General features: G+C 46.5%; 2 protein-coding genes across 2 annotated transcripts in view; both read right to left on the bottom strand.

Annotated features, from left to right (window-relative positions):
- Positions 1-1,636: 1,636 nt before the first annotated feature.
- Positions 1,637-5,298, bottom strand: Slc35d3 (solute carrier family 35 member D3). Its single transcript, XM_006986106.4, has 2 exons — positions 4,340-5,298; positions 1,637-3,382 (listed from the first exon to the last, which is right to left on the bottom strand). The coding sequence occupies exons 1-2, from the start codon at positions 4,776-4,778 to the stop codon at positions 2,571-2,573; spliced, it is 1,251 nt and encodes a 416-aa protein (XP_006986168.1). The 5' UTR covers positions 4,779-5,298; the 3' UTR covers positions 1,637-2,570.
- Positions 5,299-15,233: 9,935 nt separating this feature from the next.
- The window catches only part of Pex7 (peroxisomal biogenesis factor 7), a 64,840-nt gene continuing 61,472 nt past the window's right edge, over positions 15,234-18,601 (bottom strand). Inside the window, exon 10 of the mRNA XM_006986107.4 lies at positions 15,234-15,706. Coding sequence (XP_006986169.1) covers positions 15,638-15,706 — 69 coding nt within the window. The 3' untranslated portion in view covers positions 15,234-15,637. The remainder of the gene's footprint in view (positions 15,707-18,601) is intronic.

Here is an 18,601-nt window from a genome sequence, read left to right as displayed (position 1 = left end):
CTGGATGCTTTTGTTTTCAAATTTTAGCATTTCTTTTTGAGCCTTCCCTAGCTTCTACCCAGCTGCTTATGGTACCTGTCTTCTCGTGTGTTCTGTCTGCTCTTTGCCTGAGAGACCTTAAGTAGAGACGCCCAAGTTTTGTCTAAATAGTGTGACAGAACTTTCCTGATACGTCTTTCTGGGTTTTGCTTATCCTATCACCATAATCGCCTCCAACTGGGCTAGATTGTAGTGTCAGACCAATCTGATTAAATAGCCATCCGAGTGCTGATATGGAGGCATCTTAAATATGTAATTAACATTTGAAACTAATAAGTAAACTTTGAGTAAACCAAATTACCCTCCATTGACATGGATAGGCCTCTTCCTATTAGTTTTGAGCCTTGGGGCCAACACTAAGATTTCTGGGAGGAATTCTGCCTCAAGATGTCAGTCAGCACATGGGCCATGCCTAAGTTTGTCATGGATTTCAGACTAGCCACCTCCACAATCATGAATCCTTGATGTCCCCATGTCTCCTATTTCTCTAATAAACTCTAAATGAATGTTTCAAGTTTGTTGGCAAGAAAGGGTTCATCTTTTTGCAATAAGTGCAAACCCACACTTGTGACCAAAGGGGAATTTTGTTCAGTAAAAAACAATTATTTGTTGATGGTATAAAATCCCAGGTGGGATTCGTTGATGGTATAAAAGAAATCCCAGACTTCCTTCAACTTTGTTGCTTTTAATTAATTCTGAGCTTTATCCTGGTGTACCAGGACATTGCCCTCTGGCATGCTGATGTCAAAATTGGTGCTTTTTATTTTGATTCTTAAGAAGCCATTATAATTCTGGCTTTTCTTATTTATCCACTTCTAACTTCTGACCTTTGTGGCACTCCTGATATTCCAAGCAGCTGATATTGCCTGGAAGAAGCAGGCAAGCAGGAGCAATCACAGCCACAATTCCATTTGCTTACCAGACTGCAGAGACCTGTGAATGGCCAAAACTTGACTTCTGCTCCTGCTTTTTTAGGTTGTTTTGATTTTTGTAAATGACAGAAAAATGTAAGACGACCCTATCTGAGCCTCTCAGGAAGATGCTGGCTGACAAGAGGTAGCCTCAGTGTCACGGTCCCTCTCTTGTATTCCCTATTGGTGGCTACTGCCATTTATACTATCTCAACTTCCATTCATACTGCTGTCTAGTGTGGGTGGCTTTCTTTCTTCAGTCTGAGGTGCTATTATACTTCTTTATGGTTTTCTTTACCAGAAATTCTTTGTTGTTGTTTGTTTGTATCATTTTAAATCCAACTGCTATGGGTAATTTAGAAAGCTCCCAATGGCAGCTGGGTGTGTAGCTCAGTTGGCAGAGAGCTTGCTGAGCACAGAGGCACCCCTGGTCCTCCCTTCACAGCATCACAATTGACCGGGCATTGCATGCTGGTAATCTCCACACCAGGAAGGTAAAAGCAGGAGGGTCAGAAGTGAGATGTCACCCTTGAAGAAGGTCAGATGAAAGAAAGCTCCCAAAGGGTTGGTACCTGCAAACAGCCACTGTGTTCCACACATGGAAAGCAGCTTTCAACTGCCCAGCAGAGCATACATGTGTCTGGAACAAACTCTGACAATTCACCCCTTTACAGATAGACTCACGCTTTATTTTTGACAAATATAAGATAGAAAAATATCATAATGTGAATATAGCAGTTGCTCTTTTTTTTTGTAACAGAGTTTGGGGGTGTGCAGTGATTGGGTTGCTTTCCAAGGAGGCCTGTCTCCCTTCTGGCTGCTCTTCAGCCAACACTGACTTACATTCCAGCCACTATATTTGCTTGAAAGAGGATTACATGGAGGGAAAACAGGCTTTCAAAAAGGTTACAGCATTCAATAATAAATATTATAAAGCAAGGAACCCAAACAGCCTTTAAGATATATAATTACAAAGAGCAAACTTTAGACTTCATAATCAAAGCTAAGAACACGTCTTCAAAATAGCTTCAACATTTCCTATTAATATATAATAGAATTATAGAATACTCATTTTAAAAAAAAAAACGAAGGAAGAAAAATTCGAGTAAACACGATATTGCAGATGACCCGAAGAGTAAACAATTCAGTGTATTTATAAATGTCATTTCAATAATATGCTCTTTGCCTCACGGGCAATAAAAACTATAGTCCTGTCACCAGAAATGTGCCCCTGAATGTGATCTTTGAATTTATTAAGTGATGTCATCATTGCTACAAGCCATCTTTGGAAGGGGTGGCTGAGGGACTCTTGGTACATGCAAATATTTGGTTATGGTTATAAAGACAAAAAAATCCATGTCCAGGAGTCTGAAGCTGAAATCACTTTTGATTTTGTTAAGCACCTGCACGGGTGTCTTCCTTCTGTGGCACCCCAGGCAAAGTGCCACTAGATGAATTAATAAATAAGAAATCGGTGCTAATTCGTCTGTCGGTCCCTTTCAGCTTTTGTTTGCTTCCCTTTCCGTACTCCTCAGAAGAAAACTGGAGGCCCCTCCTTAGACGTTATTTCTGCCCTATAAAATAGCCGTATGTACATATGTACATACATGCATGTCTTTTTCAAGGACTAGGTAACTCCTCGTTTTCTATCAAATAATCCTTCTTCATGTACTTAGTTCCCCTAACTAACCTCCACACCGCCAAGTAAGCATCCTTGAAGGACCTCCTACCCCCTTCATCAGAATGCTCTTCTAATCTTGAGACCCCTCGGAGGCTGCCCCTTGCCTCTTGCCCACCTTGCTGTAGGGAGCCGCCTACCCCTTCTGCACCCTCTGACCCGCTACTTCCACCCTCGGCGGGCAGCTCCTCCATAGCGAATGGCAGCTGGTCCCCGCTTGGCGCTGGTTCCTCTCCCACGGCCTGCGATTCCAGATCCTCATAGTTGCTCTGCCTTCTGGTCTCCACGAATTTGGCCACGCAGTAAATGATGGAGCCCAGGGTGTTCACCACGACTCCGGCAATGAACAGAGAGGTGGGCTCCACGTCGCTGAAGGCCACCATCCCCACGGTGATCGTGGCTATGCTCTTCACCACGCCCACGAAGCTGGTGGTCACCGCCGAGTTGATGTAGGTGCAATGCAGTGTGGTGAAGTTCATGGCACAGCCGATCAGGATACAGGCCACGAAGGTGGAAACCATGATCGGGTCCTTCCAGCCCGGGTAGGTCCAGGCGTGGATCGAGTCCGTGCTGGCGAATGAGCAGATGATCAGCAGAGGGGTGGCGGAGACCGCGATGACATACTGGGCCGTGAGAGGCCCGTGCTCCGTGTCTGCGCTCGCCTTCTGGATCAGCACCAGGTAGGCAGCGTGCACCAACACCGCCAGCACGCCCGTGACGTACCCAATGGGGTCGCCTGTCAGGTCGCCAGCTCCTGAGTGCAGCAAGACGGGTCCAGCCAGCGCGGGAAAGAAAAAGAGAGGAGACACAGGGTTGGTGTGGGTGGGTATCCACTCCAGGTGGCATGTCGCTTTGGGGGAAAAAAACACACTTCGCATCCCGCTTCTGAAGCCCACAAATTTCCCGGGTACCCAACAGAAGCCCTCCGTGCCTCCATCCACTACTGTGCCAAAATGCAACAGTCAAGCCCAGTCAATGCACCCCATCTTCCTTTGGCTGAGAGGAAGGCTCTGGGCGTCTCCGAACCAGCACGGAGGTCACCTGGGTGGGTGGTTCCTCCACCCCGCCCCGTGGGCAGGGAGAGGGAACCCCAGCTAGTGGCCTCACCCGAGCGCCTGCAGAGCCCCGGAAAGAGGGCTCCTCCACCCCGCCCCCTCCCGCCCCCCGCTGCCCGCAGCTGGATCCCGCAGGGTCCTCCTGGCCCCTCCCGCACCTGAACCCCAGGCCGGTCCCTTCTGCCTAGCGCCCGGGTACTGCGAACGAGCCTGGGCCACCCAGGCTTCCCTCCCATCTCCCTAGCTTCCCGACCCCGAGTGATCCGAGGAAGTTCCCGGCCCCCTTCCTTCCGGCTCAGTCCCGGGGCAAGACTCCAGCTCTCGGCTCAGGCGACTCTCCATCCCTCCCGCAGGAAAGGGCTGAACAAGAAAGACCCGGGTGGGGGCGACGCGCTGAGAAAAGGGGCGGGGGGCGGAAGCCGGGGCACCTGGGGGTGGGGAGCGCTGATGGAGGAGGCTAGAAGGCTTGAGGAAGGCTGCGCTGGGTCTCAGGAGCAAAGTCCCTCTTGTGAGCCCTAGGACCCGCTCAAAGCTCTCCGCCTGCCTCACTCTGCCTCAGTCTCCCCATCCGGCACCGAGGGCGTTGCACCGAGTGGTCCCCGCGATCTCTACCGGGTGGGGTGGGTGGACCGGGGGTTGGCGCGGGTCCCGCTCACCTGCCAGGGCGGCGCCGCAGGTGGTGATGAGCACGGCCGCCAGCACCCCCGGCGAGGGCGCGCCGTTCTTGAGCACCAGCACGCCGATGAGCATGGTGACTAGGGGCAGGCAGCGCTTGAAGACGACGTACATGGGCAGGCTGAGGCCGCGCAGCGACCAGAGGGTGAGGCTGGACTGCAGCGTGGAGAGCACCGCGACCCCCGCGAAGGAGCGAGCCAGGCTCAGGCCGAAGGGGGGCACGGCGATGAGCCCCAGGCGCCGCAGCAGCTCCAGGCTCAGCGCCGCGGTGGAGCTGGTCAGGCACTGCACCAGGGTCAGGAAGGAGAACTGGTAGCGGCTGATGAGGAACTTGAGCAGGATGTTGAGCGAGCCGGAGAAGACCCCGTGCGCGATCGCCACCGAGATGCCCAGCACGCGGCCCCGGCACAGCTGCCGCATCGCGCCGGCCCCGCCGCACGCACCCCGCGGTGGCGGAGCTCGGGACCGGCGGGAGGGTAGCGGCGAGGCACGGAGCGAGGGCGGCGGGGGTTCGGGCTCGGCGGCGGCGGCGGCGGCGGCGGGGCGAAGCGAAGGGCAGCGAGTGCGGGCTCGGCTACCGAGGGCAGCTCCTGCCGGGCGTCCTCGCGGCTCCGCGGCTCCGCGTGCGACTGCCCCGCAGCTCCCCCCGGGAGGCGGGGGCGGGGGACTCCGAAAAGTGGCAAGGGTGGGGAGGATGGGTCTGAGAGGAGTGGCGGGAATCCTAGCGACCGCGACTTGGAAGTAGGTGAGCAGCTGCGATGAGCTGGGTCCCGCGCTGTTCCCGGGTCAAGCAGGATGCTCGGCGGAGTGCGGGGCTGGCGGCTGGACCATTGGGGCGGGTGCCCCGGGGCGGGATGAATCTGAGCCCCTCGGGCATCCAGCGGCCCACCTGGGTCGGCTGTCGGGGTGCGGCTCCTTCTCCCCTCCCACAGCGACAGAGCAGAGGGGTGCGGGCTGGGGGGGATCCCCTGCACCGCTCAAGACGATATTAGAAACAACAACGCTCCAGTATTGCACACCGTTGATTGGTCGCAACAAGTGACGGCGCCCCCAGCCCGGTGGCCCGCGAGTTGCAGCGGATTTTCCACCCACGGTCTCTCCCAGCGCTGCACGGGAAACAGACACGTCGGTGGTGCTGGAAGGCGGCGGGGGCCCTGACACTCAACATCCCAGTGCCTTGAAAGAACCCGCTGCTGCCTGGAAAGGCTTTGTAGCCCAAAGGCTGAGCTTTTTTCTGGTGCCAGGCGATGAGCTTGGAGTCTGCTTTCCTCCCAGGAAAGATCCTGGGATCATGCATGGCCCTGCGGGAGCTTCCTCATGGAGGAGGATGGCGTCTGGGCAGTGGATCGTGGGAGTGGAGGGACACATTTAATTTAGGCAAAGAGATAAAATAGGCCAAACAGCATAAACCCAGCGGACAGGACTAGTAGTGGAGGAGCTTGGAAGGGAAGCAGCCCCAGAGAGGGAGGGGAAGGGCTAGATGCGTGATAAAGAGGAGAAAATAGGTGGGCTTGGCAATGATGAACGTCAGACACTCCACCCTGTCGGGAGGTTCGGTAAAAACGGTTTTTGGCTGCAGCCTGCTAGACAGTCATGGGCAGCTTTGGGGAGTAGGATGGTGTGAGTATCACTTTCCCTGGCCAGAAAATACACCTATGCCCCTCAGTACTTGTGAAAGGTGCGTGCGCTCCTCCCTGTGAAATCTACTTTTCTTTTTGTGACACCCCCATCCCCAAACCAGTGAGGCTTTGATCTGAATTCACTTGTGGAGAAGTAATGCTCTGACCCGCAGCGAACTTGGCAGGAACAGAGCCGCTAGTTCGGCTTCTCTAAGCGCCAGCCACAGTAGTTCTTATGCTATTTGAAATTTATAGCCAAGGCCAGGCTGTGGGTGAGAAGTGGAGAGTTTGAGATCTTCGCATTGCGGCCCTTTCAGTCACGGGAGACTCATCTCTTAGCCACAGGGATTTCAAATTTTTAAACACCACACCTCTTTGCCTGGACACATGAAATATACATTTCCTCAAAATCTAATATCTTTTTCTCCTATGCTGAGCCCGATAGTAGAGTACAGATGTAGAAACTGATTGTTAGCTCATCCAAGGGAAAAAAAGACGATTCGAGCAGGAATTCCCGGCTCACTGCAGTTCCTCCTTTGGGCCAGCTTTTGTGTTGTGGGCGCTTTGTGGGGAGAGCGCCCTCATCTCAGCCAGTCCTCAGGCTCAGGCGTGACAGTGCCCAGCGCCTAGTACAGCCACCTGCCTGGCCCTGACAGGTGTGCACTCAGGAGAGTCTGGGCCCCAAGGAGCTGACTTTGCAAGAATAAGTCCCAGAGGTGTTGTGCTGAAGCTTCCAGCTCCCCTGGGAACTCTGCGCGTTTTATTACTGTAAGCTGTGGTTACACACTATTAGCTATTTAAGAGACTCTGGTTTTCAAGGGTTTAAGAAATAACGAAGGCTGAAGCGGTAGTGCAAATTACTTGCATGGTTTAAAGGTATATTAAAAAAAATATGCGGAGAACAGAGATCAAGACGAATGTGAACTTTTTCTTTTTAAAAGATTTTTCTCCTTATCACTCCAATTACAGGGCCGCTGCTGCAAGACGTCCTATTATAAGCGAATGTTATAAGGAAATGGTTATACAGACCTAGTTTTGGAATGATTCATTTCTGCCAGCAATTATAATTGCTTCCATTTGTGATACTAACATTAGGTGGAGGATTGGGGGCTGACTCAGCTACCTTACCCTTCTCATTTAGGCAAGAATACTTAGCTTAATATTTCTGATCTACAGAGTATGAAGCAGCAGATTTTCTCTGCTGTGTTATATGTAGTTTTCTAGTAGGACCTAACAAATTCACCCCATCTCCAACAAAACTAGTTACTGGATAAGTTCCTCAAGAAAAATCAAGAAAATGATAAATACCATAGTAGATTGAGACCAGCTGAACCAGAATTGGCCTCTGAGGTCACAAAGCCATTTGACCAATTGGCATCAAGTTCCCAAAGGTCTAGACACAAGCTCTTTATCTTTGGAGCTACTCAATAAATATTAGTGGCATAAAATCAATCTTTTAGTTCATTCATTCAACAAACATATTGGGCAACTATTCCGTGCTGGGTAGTCTGTTAGCCGGAGGATTCAAGGATGAGCACTCAGCTGGTCCTTGGGGAGTCGCAGGTGGGGGAGGAGCACCACCAGGAAGATAATGCAGCAGGGAAGTCTTGCTTCAGCAAGAGACAGAGACCCAGGAAGGCAATTACATCAGCTTGACAGGGAGCGGAGATGATTTTCGGGAGAAATAAGTATGGTTCTAAACAAATTTACTTTATCATTTTTAATTGTAAATGTGGCACATGCTCATTCATTGTAGTCCATATAAAGAAAACAAGCTATAAATAACAAGAGAATGCTGTCCTCGGCGTCCACCATCCTCCACCCTACCACTGCTCAAGGCTGGCTGCCCTGCAATCTTTTGTTCATGTAGTTATAGACAAACTCTTCTTTAAAAAGTAACATTGGGAGATCATTCACTTGCACACACAGTTTGTCATTTTTAAAAGCACTTTGTCATAAACAACTTTTAAGGCAGTTCCATTGCCCATGGGGTCCTGTTTCCTTCTTCACACCCCTGTTGACTTCTTCACTAGACTGGGGTTGGTCTTGGTAACCAACAGAACGTGGCAGGAATGAGTATGTCACTCCAGAGTGACAATCTTGGAGAGCTTCAATCTTGGATTGCTCTTTACACTTCTGGGGAGGTCCAATGTCCTCTCATGTGGACACCTCACACAGCCTAGGAGGAGCCCACATGGTCACTGGAGACCAATTTCAGATTCTCATGGTAGCAGTTTACGGACTGAGCTGTCATCACACATATTCTTAAATGACTGTGGTGTAACAGGATCTTTTTACCTCCCCTTTCCTCCTCCTCTTCCTCCTCTCCTTCCCTATACTGGGAACTGAACTCAGAGTCTCACACATACCAAGCAAGCGCTTTACCACTGAGCTATATCCCCAAAAATCTTTCTCTGTAGAAGGTATTTAGGTTTTACCAAACGTTGATATGATATACATCGTGGTATTTCTTCCTGGACATTCTGAGAATACTTGGGAACAGCTGGGTCACAGGGGAATTTACCATATTGACTTGTTGCCAGATTGCTTGCCAGGATCAGTGTGTAACCATCTTCTCAATTTAAGCAGCGTTGGATTTTATCAGTATGTTAAATGCTTGACAAAGCAATATGCAGAAAAGGGGGAGCGATCTCACTTCAATTAGTATTTCCTTATCATCAGTGAAGAACAGTCAAACATTTTGAAGCATATCAAACATTTCCCTTCCTACTTCTGTGAACTCTCCATTGACATTCTCTATCTACTTTTGTGTTTTGTTGTCTGGCAATTTTTTAAAAAGGTTCATTACTTTCATTCATGTGTAATTGTGTGTGTTAATACCATGTGTGTCTGGGTGCTTGAGAGGCCAGAAAAAGTTGTTGGATCCCCTGGGATTGGAGTTATAGGCAGTTGTCTTGGGTGCTAAGAACCAAACATAGGCTCTCTGGAAGAGCAGGAAGGGTTATTAACTGCTGGACCACCCCACCCCACCCCCAGCTCCTGTCTAGTGATTTTTTTTCCTTTTATTTTATTTTACAATACCATTCAGTTCTACATATCAGCATATCTACATATCACAGGTTCCCCTGTTCTCCCCCCTCCCACCCCCTCCTCTTACCCCCAGACCACCCCCCATTCCCACCTCCTCCAGAGCAAGGCCTCCCCTGAGGACTGCGATCAACCTAGTAGACTCAGTCCAGGCAGGTCCAGTCCCCTCCTCCCAGACTGAGCTAAGCATCCCTGAATAAGCTCCAGGTTTCAAACAGCCAACTCATGCAACGAGCACAGGACTTGGTCCCACTGCCTAGTTGCCTCCCAAACTGATCAAGCCAATTAACTGTCTCACCTATTCAGAGGGCCTGTTCCAGCTGGGGGCTCCTCAGCCTTTGGTTCATAGTTCATGTGTTTCCATTCGTTTGGCTATTTTTTTTCAATAATTGAGTAAAACCAAAATTTATTATAAGCCACAGTCGTCCTAGGGACCTCCATGCTATATATATATATATAGCCTCCATGGTTCTATGGGTTGTGGTCTGATTGTTCTTTATTTTATATCTAGAATCCACTTGTGAGTGAGTACATACCATGACTGTCTTTCTGGGTTTGGGTTAACTCACTCAGGATGATTTTTTCTAGTTCCATCCATTTGCCTGCAAATTTCATGCTTTCATTGTTTTTCTCTGCTGATTAGTACTCCATTGTGTATATGTACCACATTTTTTTCATCCATTCTTCCATTGATGGGCATCTAGATTGTTTCCAGGTTCTGGCTATTACAAATAGTGCTGCTATGAACATAGCTGAGCATGTATCTTTATGATATGAATCAGCATTCCTTGGGTATATGCCCAAGAGTGGGATGGCTGGGTCTTGAGGTAGTTCGATTCCTAATTTTCTGAGAAACCGCCATACTGATTTCCACAGTGGTTGTACAAGTTTACATTCCCACCAACAGTGGAGGAGTGTTCCCTTTGCTCCACATCCTCTCCAACATTGACTGTCATTGGTGTTTTTGATCGTAGCCATTCTGACAGGTGTAAGGTGGTATCTCAGAGTCATTTTGATTTGCATTTCTCTGATGATTAAGGATGTTGAGCATTTCTTTAAATGTCTTTTAGCCATTTGTAGTTCTTGTTTTGTGATTTCTCTGTTTAGCTCTTTAGCCCATTTTTTAATTGGACAGTTCAGTATTTTGATTTTTAACAATTTCTTATACATTCTGGATACTGGGGCTGGGGAGATGACCCAGTCAGTGAGCCACAATCATGTGGACCTGAGTTTGGTCCCCAGAACCCATGTAAACATAGTCAGATGTGGTGGTGCACACTTGTAATCATAGCATTGGGGAGGTGGACACTCTCCCAGGTGATTCTCCAGCCTCACCAACCAATCAACCTAGCCTTATGATTGAGTTCAGTGCCAGTGAGAGACCGCATCAAATACCAAGGTGGAGGTTGTCCTTTGGCATGCACACACATGTGCACCTGCACACACATGAACATGCATACGCACTCACATGAACATGCACACACACACACACACACACACACATACACACACACACACACATACTCTCTCTCTCTCTCTCTCTCTCTCTCTCTCTCTCTCTCTCTCTCTCTCTCTCAATGATAAAGTCCGGCTATTAGCTAACGGGTTAATGCATCCTTGAAAGCACATCCTTCCTTTAGGTCCTCTCTCCATTAGCTCTGCTAACTGTGCATTTGCTATTTTAGAATTTGCTGCCAATCTTTTTCTCTAGTCGTTTCATGTAACTTTTAAAACGATGAGTAAGAACTTGCCAAGCCAAAGGCGGAACACCTAAAGTAGACAGACGAACTCGAGCAAAGATCGAATTGAAAACTTGCATGATTTCCATGGGCTTTTTGTGAACATGCTGGTGTGGCTGGAGAGAGCTTGCAATGGGCAGCGACTAGGACGGAGCTGTCTGGTTAGTGGCATTGAACTGTTTCTTGGAGGCAAGCCTATATGCAGAGAAAGGTTTTCCACTAGGATTGGGATACTCCGGGTGCATTTTAGATCAGCAGCACAGAGCGAGGTGGCTCTGGGGGTCCAGAGCTAGAAATAGAGTAGCTACACAGAGCCGGGTGGCGATTGTTCAGAGAAACCGGGGGTGGGGGGGGTGGGTGGGTGGGGGTAATGGTGCTTGGGTTGAGCAGTGAGAAAGGGACAGGACACAGAGCGATCTGTTCAGGGTGTGTGGAGAGGGCCTAGGGGTTGGCATGTAGGTCTTCAACTGACCCCAACGGATGTTTAACTTGACTCTTCCTTGGCAACTAATGGAAAAGCACATGCAGGAGGTAGCTGCTGGGTTAGTGGGCAAGATGATTTTGGCCGGAAGAAAATGGGTTCACAGGCTTATGGGAGATCCCACAGGGGAACACAGGAAGCAACCAGTATTCAGTTCATATGTACGGAAGTTTTCAAAACACCTGAGGCACATCTAAGGAGAGATCGGTTAGTAAGAAATTACTAAGGATTCATCTTTGGAAAAACTCAAAATACTGCTAAGACATTAAGTGAAGAAGTGTGAAAGACAAAATCAATGTGATCTAGAGTGAAGATGAGCTCCAGAGGGTCACCCAAGTCACGCTCAACTTCTTTGCCTTTTAGGCTGGAAAATGCAATTGTGTTAGTCCTCTCAAAAGAGTGAGAATCTAGTCACCAGAGAGCTCACATTTCGATTCTTTTTTGTTTTGTTTTGTTTTGTTTTTCGAGACAGGGTTTCTCTGTGTAGCTTTGTGCCTTTCCTGGAACTCACTCTGTAGACCAGGCCAGCCTCAAACTCACAGAGATCTGCCTGGGTCTGCCTCCCGAGTGCTGGGATTAAAGGCGTGCACCACCACCGCCCGGCTCGATTCTTTCTTAGCAAGCCAACTCATCTTAATAGAAAGGTGGTCATGTGGCAGGGGCAAACGTTTGGAGTTTGCTCTGCCAGATTTCAACTCAGCTTATTACTTGCTGTCTATTGTGACTCCTGACACCCTCAGCTTCCTTGTCCAGAAAGCAGCACGGCACTGGGCAGATAAGTAATTAAGATTAAAGACAAATAAGTAATTAAGAACCAGACAGCCAGAGCTACATAGTGAAACCCCGTCTCAAAACAAAACAAAACAAAAAACAAAAAACAAACAAAAACAAAACAAAAAACAAAATAACAACAAAAAGTACAACATACATGGAGCATGCCATACACTGCCCTGATGGCAGATGGGTCATGTGGTCCTTCACACTGTCCCGTCACAGCAAATGCAGGAGTCTGGAAGGCAGACAGGATGGATGCTAACAGCAGGCAATCCAGACATCTGTGCTGATTTCTCCCAGGAAGGACTTTTCTTCCAAAAGCTACTGAGTTCATGAGCTACCAAGGTTTCAAAAACGCATGCCCCTTCACTTTTAGGGCAGACTCCAGCTGGTCCCCTTTTCATCTTCCAACACTAGCTCCAGAACCAACTGGGTAACACTTACTCATAGACCAGATGCCAAGAACCTGAGGTATGTATCAGAGAGTCAGAGTTTAAACATCACCCCCATCCCTGAGTACAGGGGAAAACGGATCAAGAGAGATGCTGGGGGAACTTTGTTGTTCTGGGGTTTTATTTTCTGAAACTGGGTCTCACTTTGTAGTCCAGGGTGCCTCAAACTCACTGAGTAGCCCAGGCTGCATCCTCTTAGGTGCTGGAATTACAGGCATGCATGAGTACACTTGGCAACATTTTTAAAAGGGCTTTGGATTTTGTTATTTGATCATTTCATATATGAATAATGTGCATTCTGACTATTATAAATCCCTCCAATTTCTCTCCCACTTCTCTTACCCCTCCTCCCTACTGGACTCCTTCCTACATTCATGACTTTTGTTTCTGAGACCTGTGTGGCCATGAATCTGGAAGCACCTGCTGCGGCCTGTTTGAATCTTCAGTGAGTACATAACTAAAGACAATAATGACTGGCCCTCCCCTAGAACATATCAGTATCTGGTAGTTCAGCAGAGAAAGAAAAATGTTAGTTTTTATTTTTATTTATTATTACTAATATTGTTTTTTTCGAGACAGGGTTTCATTGTGTAGTCCTGGCTGTCCTAGAACTCACTCTGTAGACCAGTCTGACTTCGAACTCACAGAGATCCACCTGCTTGTGCCTCTGCCTCCCGAGTGCTGGGATTAAAGGTGTGTGCCATCACCACCTGGCTAATGTTAGCTTTTAAATCTTGAGATTTTTGTTTCAAAAGAAGCATGGTATCTTATTTTGTTACTATGATCTCACATTCAAAAAGGAAAATAATTTCATTTCATTGTAAATATGATCTAGGTTTACTACAGGTTCTACCAAGTACCCACTGTGGACCCTTTGAGACACACCTTGGTGAGATGCTCTTAGTTCCTGTGGAGGGCAAGGACAAGGAAACGCTGTATGCAACTCTGAAGTCACCACCGTAAGGCCAGTCCAGGACCCTGCTCACTACCGTCCACTTGCTAAGCAATGTCCACTACCAACAAAACTAGCATTGCGGATCCAGGATCCAAGACAACAGTGTCCTTGCCCTGGCATGAGTCACTCATTGAACAAATACGTTTTGTGTGTCTTCTACATGCCAGGCCTGGTGATGAGACAGTCTTGGGTCCTCAGACCATGGACACTGAGCTGTATAACTGATCATGTTTCTCATTTATGAAGCTGGAAACCTTAGAAGCCAATCTTTGGTCCAGTCAGTAGCAATTTACAGAACTCTGTGGTATGCCATTTCCAGCCCTGTGATGGCTCCATTTGTCTCATGTCCTACTTCTAAATTTATGCTGCTTTATATTGTCTTGTCTTCATCTTGTGTTTTCTGGACTAAGACATAAACATGTCTGGCATATACACTTGGGTTCACTTTTTTTCCCGAGTGTTATAAGTATATTTTGTTTCAAAAATTAGGATATCCAGTTTTCCTAGCACCATTAATTAAACATGCCGTCTTTCCTCTAGTGTGTATTTTTGGAATGTGTGTTAAAAACCAGATGGCTGCGATTACAGGCACTCATGTTTGGGTGTTCTATTTTGTTCTATGGATCTACATGTCTGTTTTTGCACCGGCACCATACTGTTTTTATTACTATAGCTCTGTAATATAGCTTTGGAACCTGGTATGGTAATCCCTCCAACACTGTTCTTTTTTGCTCAGCATTGCCTTGACTCTTCATAGTCTTTCCTGCTCTCCTATAAACTTTAGGGTTGCTTTTGTTGTTTTGTATTTTTTTTCTATTTCTGTGAAGAATGCAGATCTTGATTGGGATTGAATTCAATCTGTAAAGTGCTCTTGGTAGGATGGTCATCTTCACAATATTAATTCTCCCAATCCATGAGCATGGGGGGGGGGGTGTCTTTCTACCTTCTAATTTAAGGGCTGATGAGCTAGCTCAGAGAGTGAAGGTGCTGACCTCCCAGCCTGACAATGTGACCTCCATCCAGACCTACATGGTGAAAGGTCAGAACCTACTCCAGAGAGTTGTCCTCTGACTGCCACACTCCTATGGCACCCGTATATACACATACATTCACACTCAAAATAAATACTTAATTAACATTCTCAAAAGCTTACGAATCAGAATCTCTGCCATTTATAAAGCATACTTGACATATAACAAGTGCTATGAAAATGCTTTGTTTTACTAACTGTTCCCTTTAACCTTTTCCATCAGTATTTATAATTGTTTCATTAAGAGAGGTAGCCAAGAGGGTTTAAAGTATAATTTAGAGACACTTTAAAGAGCAATAATTAAAAGACTTAATAGGACCAGGGCATTTTTTTTTTAAATTTATTTTTTGGATAGGGGATGGATAAGGTCTTATTAGCCCAAGGTGGCCTAAGACTTGCAATCCTCCTGCCTCTGCTCCCTAAGGCCTGGGATTATAGGTGTGAACTGCCACACCAGGATAAAAGTTTTGATGGTGGAGAAATGGGAAAAGAAAAAATGTCATGGATACAGTACCTAAAAGAACTGGAATACAAATTCTAAAGTAAGCTGTTAACTCACAGGATTCCATAGCTTACAGCACAGCACCATCCTGAGAGAATTTCACTCAGTGTATATGTCAGCCAATGGTGGATGCTCAGTAAATAACTACCGAATAATGTCAAGCCATATTAGAGATCATTTATGAACATCAGCTATATCTACATTAAAATACAAAAGTATATCTATAGACACAATACATTTTTAAAAGGCAACCGCATTAGGATGTCACACAATGATGAACAATCAGGAAATGCAGTTTATTTTGATTTTTATCAATAGGAGTGGTTATATTTTACATTGAAAATGACAATTAGAAAATGAAATATATTACTGTCCATGTTATCTACTAACCTCCCATATTTTAGTCCATTTTACAACACAGAGATAACACTTTAATAGACATTACAAGATACAGCATATCGATAATCATTCCTTAGGATTACAGAAAATATGGCTTATGTACCAGTCTTACAATATGATACAATGTCTTTAGCAGCTGCCTTAAATCTGATTTTCATGTAAGTTTGAAAATTCTGAAATCTGAGTACACAGAAAGGCCTAATTTCCATCCTTTCAGTTAACGTTTTGTTATTAGCCGTTCCTCAGTCAACATCCCAGTGGCTGACCAGAGCAGCATCTCTTAACCAGGAACCGTGAGACAAACAGGGTCATAGATCTTTATGGTTTCATCCCAGGAGCAGTCAGCTACCTACAAAACACAGGCAAAGTCAGAAAACATGCAGGCAAACCAATTCAAAGCTGGTAGCAGATGCAAACCCAACCCCTTAGCTTGTAGGTCATTTACTAGGAAGCATAATTTTAAATAAAATACATAGGGATATGTTTCTGATTGAAAGCTATTTCTCTTTTAAAGATGCGTTTGGGGGACTGTTTCCAACTGAGTGAAGCTGCTTGTGCACTCCTGGAGAGCTAATAACCCCTTGCCTCCTGAGACAATGTTGAAACCTGAGAAATGAGACTATTTACTCAACTGACAGTTTCACATTTTTCTGACAGTAAAGACATAGGGAGAGAGCACTAAGGCATCATGGGAACAATGTTCAGAAAGATCTGAATACATGTCAGAACGTATAAGCTGGTATGGACAGACAGACAAGGTAGAGTTCTTCTCGTGACAAAACGGCTCATTTGAGGTTAGTCTGGAACACACTCTAGAGACCCGGAACACATGTGCCAGTGTCTAAAGCCTTCACCGAGTCATGACACCCCAACTGAAGGGCAGAGCTGAAAGCAGCACTTCAAACACTCTGCTAAAAACAGTCCCTCAAAAGAGACAAATTGTCAAGCATTACTTGCTTAACCTTAAAAGTCAGATTTGACACTGTAGGGCACAAATATTAATTTACTCCTAGGTATATGTTTTTCAAATGTTGGGACTGTCAGGGAAACACCAACTATATCACACACACAAAAAAAGATTCAAAGAAATGAGACCTAGGATTTGAATACAAAGTATCTATAAATTATGTTCCTGAATCCTAATTCATTTCTCTCCAATCCAATTTCTTACTTAGTCACGATTCATAATAATTAACAAATGTTAGGGCCACTGAATGAGCAAATGTTCTTAAGACTATATCTGAATAGTGTACAAGAAAGACAAAAACTTTAATGATAAGGGATTATATAGTCATTCAAATTAATGCAAATAATTACGGCATTCCTCTATCAGTTAAACCATTTACTAAGTTCTACAAATTGAAACATGTTTATAATTAAAATGAGGTTTAAAACTCCAGTATTTTACTGAAAAAGACAAGCCCCTGAGTCTCCATGGATGGTACAGTAGTGGCCTCTTGGTAAGCAAAGGTATCAAACACGTGGTCCTCGTGGAGCCTCTCAGGAGTTAGCATCACTACCCGGATGGCTGCTGGAAGGAAGACTGCTTCCCTTTACCCCAGGACTGCAGTCAACAGAGGGTGATCTCAGTATCTCACAGCACCCAGCTGTGGCCAACATACAGGGTATTTTTAAACTGCTCATAATAAAGGCTGACAAAAAGACAAACAGAGACTTCTAAAGTGAAAACCATTACTGAAGGGAGGAGAGGTGTGCAAACTAGTAACAGTAGAACTTCCGATAATATATACACATACATGGAAGCAATCTAAATGAAACTGCCAAATAACAGGGAGAACACAGCCTCAACTGGACATCTCTCCTGACCAAATGAAGCTTCCAGTATCAGGAATGAGTAAAATCTAATTGAGTCCTTGGCCAAAAGCATCCCAGGAAACCCCCAAACAACCTAGACTATAGCCAAAGCTACTGGTAGCTCTCCACAAACTGACAGCCAGGCCTTATTGCTGGAGACAACACCTTCACAACTCACTCAACATGGAGAAGTCAGGCTGGTGCCTGCCTAGAGCCTTCACCCCTACATTCTAGCATCGTTGGTATAGGCAGGTCCTCTGCACACTCCTGAAAGAGAAACACCAATACCGACATAGCTACAAACCTTTCTGTCTAGAAGAGTGACCTGTCTGTAAGGTATGTTGGTCAACAGCAGCAGAAAGCATGTGCGAGTAACCTACCAACATCTGATTTCAGGCCCATTTCATAAGATGGACCCCCATACCCACTCTGCTTGGGTGGCCAAGAACCTGAGACTAGATAGGCCAGGGGAAACAAAATACTATTGTTCTGTTACAGGAACAGAGCAATAAAAAGACTCCTAATGACATTCTATGCTTGTAGATCAGTGTCTTGCTCAGCCATCATCAGAGAAACTTCCTCCTACAGCAAATGGGAACAAATGCAGAGATCCACAGCCGGACATTATGCAGAGAGTGGGAGATTGTTGATTTTGGGGGGCGGGGGGCTCACCACCCAGCTCCCAAATAAATCACTCACGGAGGCTTATTCTTAATTATGAATGCCCGGCCTTAGCTTGGCTTAGTTTCTAGCCAGCTTTCCTTAACTTATTCTATCTACCTTTTGCCTCGGGGTATTTCCTTATTCTCTTACTTCTGTAAATCTTACTCTTACTCCATGGCAAAGCCATGTAGCTGGGTGGCTGGACCCTGGAGTCCTCCTCCTTCTCTGGCTGCTAGATCTTTGACCTCTCCTCCCAGTTTTCTCTTTCTATATATACTCTGCCTGCCAGGTCTGCCTATCCTTTCTCCGGCTTCGCTATTGACTGTTCAGTTCTTTATTAGATCATCAGTTGTTTTAGACAGGCAAAGTAACACAGCTTCACAGAGTTAAAGAAATGCAACATAAACAAAAGTACCACATCTTAAAATATTCTACTACAAGAGATCTTAGAACACTGAGTCCTACAAGGGATCAAATCCCTCCCCTCAGGGCTCAGGGAACTCTGCAGAAGGGAAGGGAAGAGTCTAAAAACCAGAGGGGATGGAGGACACCCACGGGAATCAAGGCCTTCCAGACACATCAGGGCTGGTGCATACAAGAACTCGCCTGAGATTGAGGCAGTGCGCATAGGACCTGCACAGGTCTGCACCAGATGGGGTCTTAGAGCTGGCCCCATTCCCCCGGCCTTGTTCTCCAAGCGTGGTCCTGGGATCAGCATCACTTAGGGCTGACACACAGCTGAGGGTCTTCAAACCGAAGTCCTCAG

Source organism: Peromyscus maniculatus, chromosome 16 (genome assembly GCF_049852395.1).
Source record: "Peromyscus maniculatus bairdii isolate BWxNUB_F1_BW_parent chromosome 16, HU_Pman_BW_mat_3.1, whole genome shotgun sequence".
Classification (NCBI taxonomy): domain Eukaryota; kingdom Metazoa; phylum Chordata; class Mammalia; order Rodentia; family Cricetidae; genus Peromyscus; species Peromyscus maniculatus.
Note: the sequence above shows the minus strand (reverse complement) of the source record. Positions and strands in the feature narration are given on the sequence as shown.

What these genes read in the sequence shown, in the direction of transcription:
- Slc35d3 (XM_006986106.4), bottom strand. Translation starts at nt 4,778, where the DNA reads ATGCGGCAGCTGTGCCGGGGCCGCGTGCTGGGCATCTCGGTGGCGATC. An exon ending in CTGCGGCGCCGCCCTGGCAG is followed by an intron (nt 3,383 to 4,339) that starts GTGAGCGGGACC and finishes TGCTGCACTCAG; the next exon opens with GAGCTGGCGACCTGACAGGC.